This window comes from Asparagus officinalis, chromosome 6, assembly GCF_001876935.1.
Source record: "Asparagus officinalis chromosome 6, Aspof.V1, whole genome shotgun sequence".
Taxonomy (NCBI): domain Eukaryota; kingdom Viridiplantae; phylum Streptophyta; class Magnoliopsida; order Asparagales; family Asparagaceae; genus Asparagus; species Asparagus officinalis.
Window position 1 is genome coordinate 42,276,076 of NC_033799.1, and position 15,364 is coordinate 42,291,439.

The window sequence follows — 15,364 nt, forward strand, 5'->3', positions numbered from 1 at the left end:
TGCTTCATCCAAAAAGTTTAATAAATCCACTATATCATCGCATGTCTAATAAAATGTAATAGTACTTAGAACTCGCAACAAGTTTTTTACCCTTCAAAATGTCATTTCTCCTGGATTGTGGGTTGGTTGCAGAAACACGAGCTCCCTTTATTTATTTATTTTTTCCAAGTAAAAAACAGCAGGTACAGTAACACAATCGCACACTTCGTATAGTCACAGAGCAGGTGGCGTTCTTTAAAAAGTCAAAAACAGAAGAAATTTTTTTACACAACATTGAGAATACTGGAATCAATTTCACTTCTCAAACCACAGTTTATCCACAAACAATTTCGAGACTTGGAAGTAAGATGTACAAAGCATTTTCTCGGAAGCTAGAACATAGTACAATATTTGTCATTCGCTTTTATGCAAAATAGTCCTTGACAGGGTTTCAAGTTGCAAACATCCCAATAACCACAATGAGATGAGATGACAGGGATTCAAGTTGCGAACATCCCATTAAGTCAATAACCACAATGAGATGAGATGAGATGAAATGAAGCAAAATAGTTCGGTACGCGACAGCAGCACGAGATGAGGGATAAATTCTTCAACTGCAGCAGCCCCCAGCTTGAGAAGAGGAGCCATCTCTTCCTCCAGATGGCCCAGGTATCCCTCCATATCCAACTTTGATGCCATAAGACTGCAAGGCAAAATGTACACAGCATAAATTAATTGACAGTAGAAACAAATGATGAATCCATCAGTTGGCTACTAATATCAGATAGCTATAGAAATTTCATTTTCAGCATTCAAATCAGAGAAGATATTTTGAATCCAGTATGAATGGATTAACCGGTTAAGTAAATTGAAATGATTTGTCAACCATAATCCCGTTCCAACCATAGACTACTAACAAAAACTGCAGACTGAACAAACCATCATAAAATAAATAGCGGTACGAAACATAGAACATGGATCATAACCTGTACAAAGTCAATATCCTAGTGATCCACCGCCAGTGATGCTTGTTCTGTAATTGCAATAAAGAATAATTCTGTACAAATTCATACATTGTAGAAACATTACAGTGTTGGGTTCAATTCATATGTATTAAATCCCTGGACCGGTCGAAGGCAGTATTTTTCACTCTATGAACAGTATGGAAGCCTAAGAAACTAAATAACGGAGGAAACATGTTAATCGGATGGACAGTGCATTTTATATAAAATTCCACAATCACACATGTAAGAACATATAATAAACTTGAAAATTCAACACCTTTATCAAACTATGCTTGAAATCTCAACAATGAGAGCCAAAGAACTCAAACTTCTACCACATAACTCATAAAAGATATATCACTTGTAATGAACCCGAGGAACTCAAAAATTTCTGAAGAGTATGTGAAATGGCATGCGCATTGCACGTGATCAAATATCTTAATTGTGTACTTTAAGTTTATTTATTTAGAATAACATGGTTGCCAAAAAGTTATATGATTACCATAAATTAAAATATTTCAGATATTTCCCTGCGTAAAACCTTGCTGGTTTTTAACATATTGCCTTCCATAGGTATAGTGAATTTTAAAATTATAAAATACTAGTGTGAACACCGTACAAAGCACGCCATATTTTTTTCGCGCTACAGCAATCCCGGTTTTTTAACTGCTACAGTAATGTTTTTGAATTTTTAGGATTGCTATAGTATCCCACCTCTGCTACCGTTTTCCCGTGTGCTGCAGTGATATTTTTTGAAAAACAAAGTGCCCAGTTTCATATTTGCTACAGTAAACACTACTGTAGTATTTATTGTAGCATGAATAGTGAATCTTGGGTTCTCCCGTTTGTATAGAGTAGTAGATTAATGATTTAAGATCAATTTCAATAATTTGGAGGACTAATTTCAAAATATTAATGATGTAAGAGACCAAAATCGAAAAGACTCTTATTATTAATGAAAAAAATAAAGTTTTGAATTCATCAAAGAAAAATGATTGGTTTTATCTAGTGCTAACAGATTTCATTTAGTTATAAAAACTCACTCCCACCTGTCCTTTATAGCCAATGACCGAGTATTAGAATAGTTCAAAACATTTTTTCTAGAATTTTCTGCGTCAAAATGTGCAAATTTATGAAAGAACACACTAGTTATGTGATCAATTTCAAAATCTAAAATTGTAATCTTTCCCCATCTTCCCAACTAAACTGTCTAAAATTTTCAAAATAATTACTCTTTAGTGTTAGAAAATTATAAAATATAATTGAAGAATGATTTATACATATTATGCACTCATATGGATTATATTTTACGAAAAAAATAGAAAGTGCGTAAATTGGTTGGAGACCTTTTATTAACGGTTGACGGTTTCTTTTTAACTAAAATGAGTTTTTTTCAAGAGGGTATTTCATCCAAATCATATGTTTAAGTGATGACATAAATGGAGTTTGCTGAGAGAAGTGTAAAAGGTCAGAGGAGTTTTTATGGGACACCCCAAAAGTTGAGGGGTTTTCTAAAATTGTTGTACTAAAGTTGAGAGGTATTATCTACAACAACCCCATAGTCAGGGGGTTTTCTCAAATTAAATGAGTTAAGCGCGTATTCTAAGACAACCCCCATACTTGATGGGTTTTCAAAATTTTACCCATCTTTTAAATATGGCTTACTTACATATTTATCCCTCAAATCTTTAATAATTCAATATCAGTCCCTAAAATTATGAGCAATTTTACACTTTTTAGGGACTAATATAGAATTATTAAAGATTTAAAATCAATGGACTAATATCAAAATAACCTTTAAATGTTTGTTCTTATAGATAACTTATATAAGATGTCCTTAGTTATACAAATTTGACAAGTGGTATATAATATAATTAATTAATTAATAATGATAATTAATTTAGTTTAGTTGGGATTAGAATGTAATATTTGAAAAAGAATAGGGGTCATGTTGTTCACAACTCTCACTCTTAAAGGGAGTATGATGTGTATTCTGAGACAACCCCCATAACTTGATGGGTTTTCAAAAATTAACCCTTCTTTTAAATATGACTTATTTACATATTTGTCCCTCAAATCTTTTTGGTACAATATCCCTCAAATCTTTAATAATTTAATATTAGTCCCTAAAGTTATGAGCAATTTCAAAATTTTCAGGGACTAATATAGAATTATTGAAGATTTAAAATCAATGGACCAATAGCTAAATAACCTTTAAATATTTGTTCTTATAGATTACTTATAGTTCTATAAGATGTCCTTAGTTATACAAATTTGACAAACAAATGGCATATAATATAATTAATTAATAAATAATGATAATTAATTTTGTTTAGTTAGGATTAGAATGTAATATTATTAAAAAAAATATTGGGCTAATGTTGTCTATAAAAAGTTTTTCCACAACTCCACCTCTTAAAGGGAGTATTTTATATCACTTCACTTGTAATGAATCAGAGGAACTCAAATATTTGCAAAATGGATTCCCTATCTGTCAATACATGCGCAACACTAGAAAATAAAGCTAAGAACAGAAACCACCAACCAGCAAAATCAAGTTAAAAATTACATATGTAACTGACCTCATTAGATACATCAAAGACCCCATCCTGGATCTTCTTGTAGATTGTTGATGCTGTGCTAATGAATGCCTGAATTAATTTTGAAATCAAATTATGAAAACTAGAACGACAGTCCAAGTACCATAGAAAATTACAAGTTTTCACTTACCTCCTCAACATTTTGTGCAGTCTTTGCAGAAGCCTCCATAAAGATCAAACCATGCTCTTTCGCAAATTGCTCTCCTTCCTCTGTGCTGACAGCTCTCCTATGAGCTAGGTCAGACTTGTTTCCTATCAGCATGATTGTCATATTAGCATTTGCATGTTGCCTTGCGTCTTCTAGCCAGCTTGCAAGATGATTAAATGTTTCTCTCCTGAATATATAAGAAAGGAAAGTAAAATGCGCAGCATGAAAATCAGTTGAAAAGAATACTGATGTAACTGCAACACGAATGCAAGTTTGAAGGATTATTAAATAATCACATAAAATACCTGGTAATATCATAGACCAGGAGGGCCCCAGCAGCTCCTCTGTAGTAGGATCTTGTAATAGATCGGAAGGATTCCTGACCCGCCTGAAACAATATATGCAAAATTAAAAAATTAATTTGTAACACCAGATGAAAAAGAGAATATCATGTATAGATTTAGAAAAATATTTATGCAGCAGCTGCAGAAGTATTGTACGGAGACTTCAAACTCCTTTTCCAAGAACAATCAGTACTTTTGCTCAAGAACATTATTCTATGGAGAACGAAGAAGATCTACAGATCACAAGAATCAGAAGACTTAATGACTTAATGAAGAAACAGCTAATACAACGATGTCAAATTACGGGAAGGAATAGTAAGCATGGTGGGTCCTACCAAGCCAAAAATAATTGAAGGGAATCTTCACTATGCAAAAGGAGTAGACATGTCAACCTTGCCTTTAGTCTAATAATAGATCAAAAGACAAATCCCATCCATTCGGCACCACCAGAAAAAACAAAAAACACGTCATCCTACTTTAAGTCGCACCTAAAAAAGAAGATGCTACCGTCGGCCTTAGCCACAAGAAACCCCACTATTTCTCTTCTATAAATTGATAAGAAAGACGACAAGGATATGGGATAAATAAATCTAGTTTGGGTGGTACTAAATAAAATTTAGTATTTTCTTGTGAGTCTATTCAAGTTTTTGTTAAAAAGTGTGTGACCATGTAATCTAGTTTATGTTCCCATTGTATTCCTAGAATTTTTGATCCAGGAAATAATTTTTATCCCTTTTAAGTTAATTGATAGTGTGCAAGTTTTATTGATGTTTGCATCTAAACTTAGGTAGAAATATGAATGTGTATTTACACCAAATAGTCTGTTTGCTAAATTAGATTCTGCATCTCCAATAACACTACTGCATGGATTATTTATTACTCTTTCATCCATACAGATGATCATTATAGGGGATCGATTCCTGATATCAATAGACCAGTTAATTTTAATTGTATCAATCCAATATGAATATATCTCATTCAGGGTTTTTTTTCAAAAATTTTCTATTTTTGTTAGGAAGTATTTTTCCTTTTTTATATTTTTTTCTTAAATTTCCCCCATTTCTCGGGTTATTTTATATTTTTGGCTTTATTTTCTTAAATATTTATGTTTTGAAATAAGAATGACAAAATTTCAAAACCGACTCATTTACAAAATTATTCGCAAAAAACGACCTATTCTAAAAATAATTGCCAAAACTGACCCAGTTTCAGCCATCTGGCTGAAACTGGGTCGATTTTGATAAAAAGAACTTTGAAACTTCACGGGACTTGAAGTCCCGTAAAGTTTAGCAGTCATTTAATTAAGCTGCGTAACTTCATGGGACTTCAAGTCCCGTAAAGTTTTTTTAACTACGAAACTTCACGGGACTTGAAATTTCAGTTTCGTTGATCTCATCCCTCCCATCTACTAGATTACTAATCTTTTTGTTTGATCTATAGTAATCCCTAACATCCTCTCCAACATAAGGCCTCCTCATCTTAGTAGACTTGCCGCTTCTCTTCTCTAATCCAACTTCCTCCTCTTCTTTTTTCTTTTGCGGCCCTAGACTTGCTGCTTCTCTTCTCCAATCCAACCTCCCCCTCTTCTTTTTTTCTTTTTACGGCCCTTTCAACAATATAGCCCTCATTTTTTTGAATGGATCTTCAAAACAACACGGCTAGGTTAAGATTCACCCATTCCTTCAGTGCACGAGGACCGGCAACGGCGAGTGACGTTGCTAGTCGATGGTAGCCCCTGGCCGAAGCTATTGCGAGCGGCACTACAAAGAGCAAAAGATCCGCAACGAGAGGAAGAGTGCGAGGAAGCTCGCTTCTGCCATGGCCAAATCTAAAATCCTTAGCACCAGCAGCAACATCCGTAATCGAGCACTTGCTGGACTCAAATCCGAACGGATCACGAAAAAGAAGAGGATGGACGAGATCGAGATCGGCAATCAAAAGATAAAGCTAAAGGGTGTAGTTGAATCGCCATATCGTCGGACGACAACGACGAGGAGTTATATGAGGAGTCAGATGAGGAGTCGGAGGAGATTAGCGAGACCGAGTCCTTCAAGAAGCGGTTCATGCCAAGGGGTTTTCAATTCAATGACGAGGACAATGATGAAGGTAGCAGAAAGACGGTTAAGACTAAGATGAGGCCTTGTGTTAGAGAGGATGTTAGGGATTACTACAGATCAAACAAGAAGATTAGTAATCTAGTAGATTGGAGGGATGGGATCAACGAGACTGGAATTTCACGGGAGAAGTTTCGTAGTTAAAAAAACTTCACGGGACTTGAACTCCCGTGAAGTTACGCAGCTTAATTAAATGACTGCTAAACTTCACAGGACTTCAAGTCCAGTGAAATTTCAAAGTTTTTTTTACCAAAACCGACCAAGTTTCAGCCAGATGGTTGAAACTGGGTAGGTTTTGGCAATTATTTTTAGAATAGGTCGTTTTTTGCGAAATTTTTTGTAAATGGGTCGATTTTAAAATTTTGACCAAAATTTAGTATTTTCCTGTGAGTCTATTCAAGTTTTTGTTAAAAAGTGCGTGACCATGTAATCTAGTTTATGTTCCCATTGTATTCCTAGAATTTTTGATCCAGGAAATAATTTATATCCCTTTTAAGTTAATTGATAGTGTGCAAGTTTTATTGATGTTTGCATCATCTAAACTTATGCAGAAATATGAATGTGTATTTACACAAAATAGTCGGTTTGCTAAATTAGATTCTGCATCTCCAATAACACTACTACATGGATTATTTATTACTCTTTCATCCATACAGATGATCATTAGAGGGGATCGATTCCTGATATCAATAGACCAGTTAATTTTAATTGTATCAATCCAATATGAATATATCTTATTCAGGGTTTTTTTTCAAAAATTTTCTATTTTTGTTAGGAAGTATTTTTCATTTTTTATATTATTTTCCTTAAATTTCCCCTATTTCTCGGGTTATTTTATATTTTGGCTTTATTTTCTTTCGATAAGATTTATATTCTTTTTTATATTCTGGAGGACAACCAAATTGAAGATTAATATCTTCATTATATTTAGAACAACAGAAATATCCTAATTTTGATGATTTAATTTTAGTTTTGGCTTGTTTTAAGGTTTTTGCTTCTTCAAGTACTTGTTTTATTGTTTCACTACAAGCTTTCTTTAGATAACCTTTGTTATGAGTACCTTCGGTATTTTCATTAGGTTAGGTTGATAACCTCATCCTATCATATCTATGTTTAATAAGATTATTCCACGGTGATGGAATCTTATAGAAGAAACTTTTTAACCAAAAATTCTTTTCTCGGTGGTAGTTAATTCAAACCTATAACCTATATAAGAAGAAACTAATTCTTCTAATAGACATATATCACATAATTGAATTAAACTCATAAGAAAACGCTCAATTTTGTTTAGTACCACTTAAACTACATTTATCCAATTTTCCCTCCTATCTTCTTATCAATTTATAAAAGATTAGTAGGGGTTCATATGGCTAACGCCGACAGACCGTACCTTTTTAAGGTGTAACTCGAAGTAGGATGACGTGTTTTTTGTTTTTTTTATGACGAGAAGCATATGAAAAATTTGTCTTTCTGTGATTAGACTAAAAGCAGGGCTGACGTGTCCTCCTTTTGCACAGTAAAAATTCTCTTTAATTATTTTTCAACAGTGACTTGGTAGGACCCACCACACTTACTATTCCTCCCCGAAATCTAACATCGTTATATTAACTATTTCTTCATTAAGTCTTCTGATTATAGTGGTCTGTAGATCTTATTTGTTCTCCATAAAATAATGTTCTATATCAACTGCTTCTTCATTATGTCTTCTGATTCTATATTATGTAAATCTTCTTCTTCGTTCTCCATAAAATAATGTATTTGAGAGAAAGTACTAATTTTTTTTAAAACAAGAGTTTGAAGAGAATCTCTAGTTCTATCATTTCCTTTCCGTTTAGGTTTCGTATTGGAAACCCAATCAAACAGCAGAATTGTTTTGTCCTCATTAACTGTATGTGCTTTTGAAGCTTTTTCAGTGGCTTCAGTAAAGAACTCGAGTGCTGCCTGAAGTCTTCCATTATCTTCAACAAAATCTTTTTCTTGAATTTGGTAAATTCATGTACAGAGTCCTGAGAGACCTTATACAACTCTTATAGTCGAACCGAAGGGTAAAGACGAATATATTTTCTTTCCTCTCAAATACTCTATATTTTGAACAAAAAGATAGATTTGGAATCGAGTAGCATATTCCATAACTTTGATCTTACAGAGTTCTGGAATATAAGTATCGAACTCCAATTTGGAAACTATTTTAATATTGATAAAATTCCACATAAAATATTTTTAAAAATATTTAACTAAATGGACATTGCATATAACATGGACAATACATTCATTGCCTAAAGAAATGCCTATGGAAGAAATTTTGCACTATGCTACTAGCCTATGGGAAGGGGCCGCTATAAAAGAGCAGATGATCCCTCCCTCCCCCTCCCCCTCTCCCCCCTTTCAGTCCAATTTACTTGTATCTTGTACCAGAGTTCACAAAACAACTATGCAGCCATGCAATTTCTGAAAGCTTAAACGACTCACTTAAATTATCTTCTTAGCTAATAAACCATGTACCTGTACTTGAGCTTCACTGCATTCAAATAGGAGCCACCAGTACAGTTTCCTGGAAAGTTTAGGGTTCCATAAGCTCTAGATCTTTTCATGTAATGTGCACAGGAAATGCAGGCTCAAATGGAGCTCAATCATACACCAATGCACATGAATGCTTTCAGTAAGAACAGGACCAATGACTTTAATAATGCAAATGTGTTATCAGCATCCAGGCCCAACCTAAATATTAAAGCTTTTGACGTACCACAAAATATTCGATAAACTGTGGTAAGCCAAAATGTAATCACTATTATGGAACTTACCCTATGGATCAAAATTCTTAATGATCATGTTACCACCATGTCAGCACCAATTGTGCCATAATCATGTTACCAGCCATGCTGGCCAAATTCCTTGCTGATGAAATATGGATAGAAGAAAGGTTTTCCGTACACACTAACAGGCCAATCAGTAGGCAGATCTACTATTAGATCTTGATTATGCAGTTTAAGCTCAGCAACTTGAGTAAAACTCGAGCATAAGAACCTGGGAGCTGATAAATATGTTATACAAAACTGGATCCGTCTAGGTTCTCCCCTAACTATATTAAATCACTCTATCAGTACGAGGTTAAACTTCATGATCAGCAGGATAACTATCTTCCACCAACCAATCTAAAGGTTATAAGACATTAAATATGCCCCTGCACAACCTGTAGCTAGGAAAAAGCCCAACATGCCAGTGACAGTCAATTGTAGTTATAAGCCTATCTTTTCCTAGAGCTTTCTTTTTGTTGATTTGTTCTCTATAGCATCACATAATTTCAGTGTTGAATCACGACTATATAAATTTATTTCACCTCAAAACTTCTCATGCTTTAGTGAAGGCACTTTCCCAAAAAAATACTGTTGTATACCTCTCAAACTTGGCCCTCACCACCACTCCTACTCATGGAACTCTACACTTGTCAAAAGAAACGTTATATTCCTAATTCAATACAGATATGATACAGTTTGAGAAATACAATGGAACAGTCAGAACTAAAAATAAGGTAATCCCCAAAAGCTCAGGAATATTGTGACTATTCATTACTACTTTACAGTAGGCCAACTACTTCGTAAGAACAAGAGAACCTTGACATTGTAGAAAAGAAACACAGCAAACGACAATCATACAGTTTAAAAGGATGGGAAGTATGAAACAAACCGTATCCCATATCTGTAACTTTATGGGCTTATTGTCAATAGTAATCATCCTAGCCCCAAATTCAACACCAATTGTCAAGTCATGAACAGGTTGGAACCTCTTATCAGTGAACTGCAAAAGAAGACATGATTTTCCAACCCCTGGAAAGAAGAAACGGAAGACATAATAACTCACTATATCAAGAAAATTAAAATTTTCTTTAAAATAAAAAAATAAAAAATACAAGTGATGCTCTCAACTCTCAGGAAACTCTGGTGCTACAGGCATGTCACAACACCAGAGGAAACTAAAATAGTATAAGACAAATAATAACCACTTGTGGGTATAGTGAGGTTACTAACTATACACCAACTTCAAAGGAAGGAGCCGCACATTTTTTAATCCTAGAAATATATTCAACATTAAAATTGCTCCTACATATGTTAGAGCATCTAATTATTCTGCTTGAGCAATGTGGACATTTGTGGCAGAAGAAGATAATTACAAAAAGATAGCAGAGGCAGGAAGGATGGAAGTACATGGAAATGACTGAAAATTTTTCGTAATTATCATCTACAAGTTTACGGTTGCAATTACTTCCAAATTTCCCAATGCCAAAAAATGTTACCTAGTTTACAAAATGGTCATCCAAATAACAATCCACTAATCTAAATAAGAATCATACGTGTGGCAAATTACCTATTCACATCAATAACACTAAAAATCTAAGAAGTCGAGGAAAAATATGACTAATTAATTCATTAAGATACACTAATTTATTTTGTTCCATTTTTATTTTGCTCCGTTTCTGCTTTTACTCTGTTGTTAGACTTATATGTAGTTTTCAAACAACATTTGTCTTGGAAGCTTAAAGTTTGAACTTTGACCTTTGATAGCTTAATTTAAAACTTCAATAGAACCATCAGCATCATTTTGCTTTTCATTACCGAATTTTCTTTTCTTTCTATCCAAGCAAGTAACAAGTTTCATATGATGGATTTATATCTTAGAAAAAAAATGCAAGCAATCATTATTATCATAATCCTAAATTTTGTGTGTGTGTGTGCTCTTAGAAAAAAATGCAAGCAATCATTATTATCATAATCCTAAATTGTGTGTGTGCGTGCGCGTAAGCATAACCCTATAAACCATAAAATACATGAATAACTATGAACATGAGCCATAACCCATGCATGTTCCCAGGCATAGGATGACCCAAGATACCACCCCCTAATCAAGGCTATCCCCCAGTACCCCATATCAGTGTTTAAAAACCCGTTATAACTCGTTTTGTATCTTAACGGTGCCCTCTTATTAGGTAACACACCTATTTAACCCTGAAACTGTTTAACCTAGAAGTCCGATAGAGTTCCAGGTTGTGGATGCACCGAAAAAAAAACACGTTATATTGTGTTATATGTGTGTTACATTATAGTTATACAACCAGTTAACATGGTTGTTTTTTGGTTAAATTGCATCCCTAATTAGGACGTGTTGATGCATATCCACCGCCCAAATTATTAAACCCTACCGCTTATAGCCCCGATCACCATATTCTCTTGCTGCGAATATGCGATCTCTTCGGCTCCTCCAACGCAAACCTTAGCTCTTTGCCTCCTCTGAAACTCCTCAGCTACCAGCTATCGGCAACTTCTGTGACTCTAGCGAGGTAAATTTTTTATTTTTCAATTGTGTATCGGGCATCTCAATTTATATCCTTTAAATAAATAATGGTTCTGAAATTACTTTCCAAATTCTATTCTTTTATATTGTCAATTACCACAAATGATATCAAACTTGTTGCTCCATTACTTTACCCTTCAACATAATTTTTAAGATCCGTCACAGAATTAGAGTACCAAGATTAATTAGTGAGTTAATTGTGTTGATTAGATAATTACTTTTAGTTATTACTTGATGTTGACTAGGGTTTAGTTTTAAGTTTTAAGTTAATATTAGATTTTGTGAAATTAAGTTTGCACGCAATCTCTGTATATGCAAAAATTGTTACGGTTATTACATAATCATATTTAGTTTGGTTGATGTAGCAAACTTGATTAGGAAATAGAATATTTTGTGAAGTTAAGAACTCGAGAGTTGGAAGTGTTTAGACTTTTTTATTGCCATGAACTTGACAACGTTAACTTTTATCATTTGACGATACTTTTTGGAATGGTCGTTAGTCATATATAACCAACATTATCGATAGCGAATAGCGTCATATAGAAGTGAGGCATCGCTAAGACCGTTTGGGGCTATTGCGGTAAAATAGAGGTAAAAAACGCAAAGTCAAATAGCAGTCTAATTTAGATATGTATACATATTCAAAAAAATAAGAAATATTAAAGAAAAATTTAGAAACTCTAAAAGTGCATATTTGATGATTAAAGAAAATACTAAACATGAAATAGACATGTAAATGTCATATAATACTGAAGATGACTGAAGGAGGAACCAAAAAGTTATTGTCTTTGAGAAGATAAGCTGAGCGGTAAGAGAACTACAGTCGCAGAAGCTCACGGCAAAATGAGGTGAGAGAAAGTGTTAGGGAGCTGCTAGAGACTGTGGGAGGCTACGGGAATACGCCGAAAATTGCAGGAGATAGTGGGATGCAGTGGTTGTATGGTTTGTTTAATTTTAAAAAAATAAACCTCAAACCGCTTTTACATAGCGGTCAAAAAGTGGATTTTGCTTGCAATTGTCCGCTATTCACCGCTATGACGTGCTATTAATCGTTTTTGCGAGCGAAAAGCACATATTCCGCGATATGTCATCACTATTGGGCGATAGCATAACAGGAAGGGACCGCTAACGCTATTAGCGCCGCTGTTGCAACGCTATATACTGCTATTTATAACAGTGTATATAACTAACTTTTGTTAAGAAATTGTGATACTATATTTTTATATTTGATAATTGTGATGTTATATTTGAAAAGTTTGATGATTCTAGGTACTAAAAATATCATGTATTGTTAGTAACTTAGTATCTATAAAATATCTAAATAATTAATAAACAATATAACCTACATTATGCGTTACGTTTTTTTACATTTTTTCCTTAACTCTTAATAGGAGGCCAAACGTTACATAACCCATTTTCATTATTTTAAACATTGCCCCATATAATTCAAAGTATCATACTTCATTTCCACGCTCAAATAATAAGCACCATCGTCAACTACATCATTAAAATAATCTAGGTGCAAATGCTGCCAATCAAGTTATAATCAACTACACAAGTTTATCGTCTTGATAAACTAAAGATAGCATTCGTCAAAATCTTACGTTTTTCTTACATTCAACTCCATAAAGATGCATGATTTGAAATAAGTCCCCAAAACATGATATTATAAAATAGCTCCCAATTAATTTACACCAAATAAAACTCCATCAGTATTTTATCTTAAAAATCCCCTAATCCAACTCCTCCACCCAATACACCACACTTCAATCCCACCTCTATCCACCTTTCCTCAGTCCATACGCAATCATTCCCTCTCCCAGCGCACTCATAGCCGGGAATAGATGGAGAAGGTTAAGAGCATAACAAGAATAACAAACGGTTGTTAGTGAAATTTAGGTTAAATAATATATGTGGCTATGTACCTAAGAGTGACGTAGTGTAACCTAAACAAATCTAGAACTCGTTTTACGATTTCATACTTTGTGCATCCCATTTCAAACCGCACACCATTCGGAATTCCCGAATCCAAATGAAACCTAATTCAAATTCTCTGCCATCGTACCACACCCAATACGTGAAGAAGTAGATCCCAAACTAAAATAAGCGTTTCCATTGCAAGTTCAACCATCCAAACTCGAATACATTACAATAAGTCGAAACTAAGCCACAATTTTCTAAACGCCATGGAAAAACTCCAAAGTGAAGTAGAAAGATTGAACCTAGGAGCAGGGGGGGGGGGGGGGGAGGGGGGCGAGAAATCTACGGTATCTTCGATGATGATGTACTTGAATGAGGTAGCGGTACGACATCTTCCTCTTCGGGGGGATGATAAAAAATAAAAAGCAGCCTATTCGGATCTCGGTGAAGAAAGAAACGCGATCGGTTGATGTCGGTTCTGAGAGAAGAAACAAATCGAAGGTTTCGAAAAGGAATATTGAGAACCTTCTCTACTTGGCAGCGTTTACACGTTTTTTAAAGAGAGCGAGGCTTGGACACATGTAACTTCCGCACGACTGCTGACGTGGAGGATTATAAGCTGCCCAGCGTGGGTCTTGGTTGGCTTACACGTTTGCAAGGAATTTGATGTATCACGTATGGAGGGGGGGGTTTGAAATTGGACAATTTTTCAAAACTAACTTGTTTTTTAGAAATTTAATTGCAAAAACCGACTTATTTCTAATTTATTTACTAAATTCGACCTAGTTTTAAGTCAGCTAGCTGAAACTGGGTCGAATTTGGCGAAAAATTTATAAAACTCCACGGGACTTCAAGTCCGTGAAGTTTAAGCGCGTCATAACGAAGTTGATTAGTAGCCCAAAACTTCACGGGACTTGAAGTCCCATGAAGTTTTGTGGCTTCCAACTTCACGGGACTTCAAGTCCCGTGAAGATTAAGGCACAATAACACACCTCACGGTATAAGACATAATAACGCAAGAGAAAGCCAATGATAGTAGAAGGACACTAAACATTTGACAGGAAAATTGGAAGGGGGGGTTTAGGGAAAGCATGGCAAAAGGGTGCTAGGTGGGGTTACGCCAGCAGAAAGAAGACATCATGGGGATGTTCGTGGAGGAACTGTGGGTTCCATCCTTGAGTGATAGTGCGTGGGATTTGCATAGGATCCTCAACAAGCTTCTCGGTCCTGTGGCCTTGTTCGTGGTCCACGATGGAGGCCAGATTCTCCTTTGCCACAACCTCCATTGCAGGTTGTGCCCCAACAAAGTTGTACCTACCTTGTGATTTGATAAGCAGAGTTTCTGATCATCGATTTATTAGTTTATTGGTTGATGGAAGTGAAGAAAGAAGAGAAGGAATAGGAATAAGAATGAAAGGAGGAGGAGGAATCTTAAGACACTGGTCCATGAGAGACCTACTCAACAGACTCGAAGAGGAAGCTTGGAGCATCGCGGTCATCCATGAGAGGTCATGCTCTCTGAAAATTCTGCCTTAATCTTCACGGGACTTGAAGTTGGCGAAGCCACAAAACTTCACGGGATCCCGTGAAGTTTTGGGCCACTAATCAACTTCATTACCGCGCGTTTAAACTTCACGGGACTTGAAGTCCCGTGAAGTTTTGTAACTTTTTTCGCTAAATTCGACATAGTTTCAGCCAATTGGTTGAAACTGGATCGAATTTGGTAAATAAATTCTAAACATGTCGTTTTTTGGCAATTAAGTTTCTACATAGGTTGGTTTTGAAAATTTGTCCTTTGAAATTCTATTGTTTGTTTGAAATGGACATTAAATAAATTTTTGCAGGAGGGTTTTGTTTGGTCACAAAGGATATCTGACTGAAATTATAAATTAAAATGAAATTCATGTGC

At 34.9% G+C, this 15,364-nt stretch overlaps 1 protein-coding gene across 1 annotated transcript; it reads right to left on the bottom strand.

The window, feature by feature from the left end:
• On the bottom strand, positions 211–13,983 carry LOC109845331 (ras-related protein RABB1c-like). Its single transcript, XM_020414571.1, has 6 exons — positions 13,802–13,983; positions 9,874–10,014; positions 4,037–4,119; positions 3,714–3,918; positions 3,566–3,634; positions 211–682 (listed from the first exon to the last, which is right to left on the bottom strand). The coding sequence occupies exons 2-6, from the start codon at positions 9,919–9,921 to the stop codon at positions 590–592; spliced, it is 498 nt and encodes a 165-aa protein (XP_020270160.1). The 5' UTR covers positions 9,922–10,014; positions 13,802–13,983; the 3' UTR covers positions 211–589.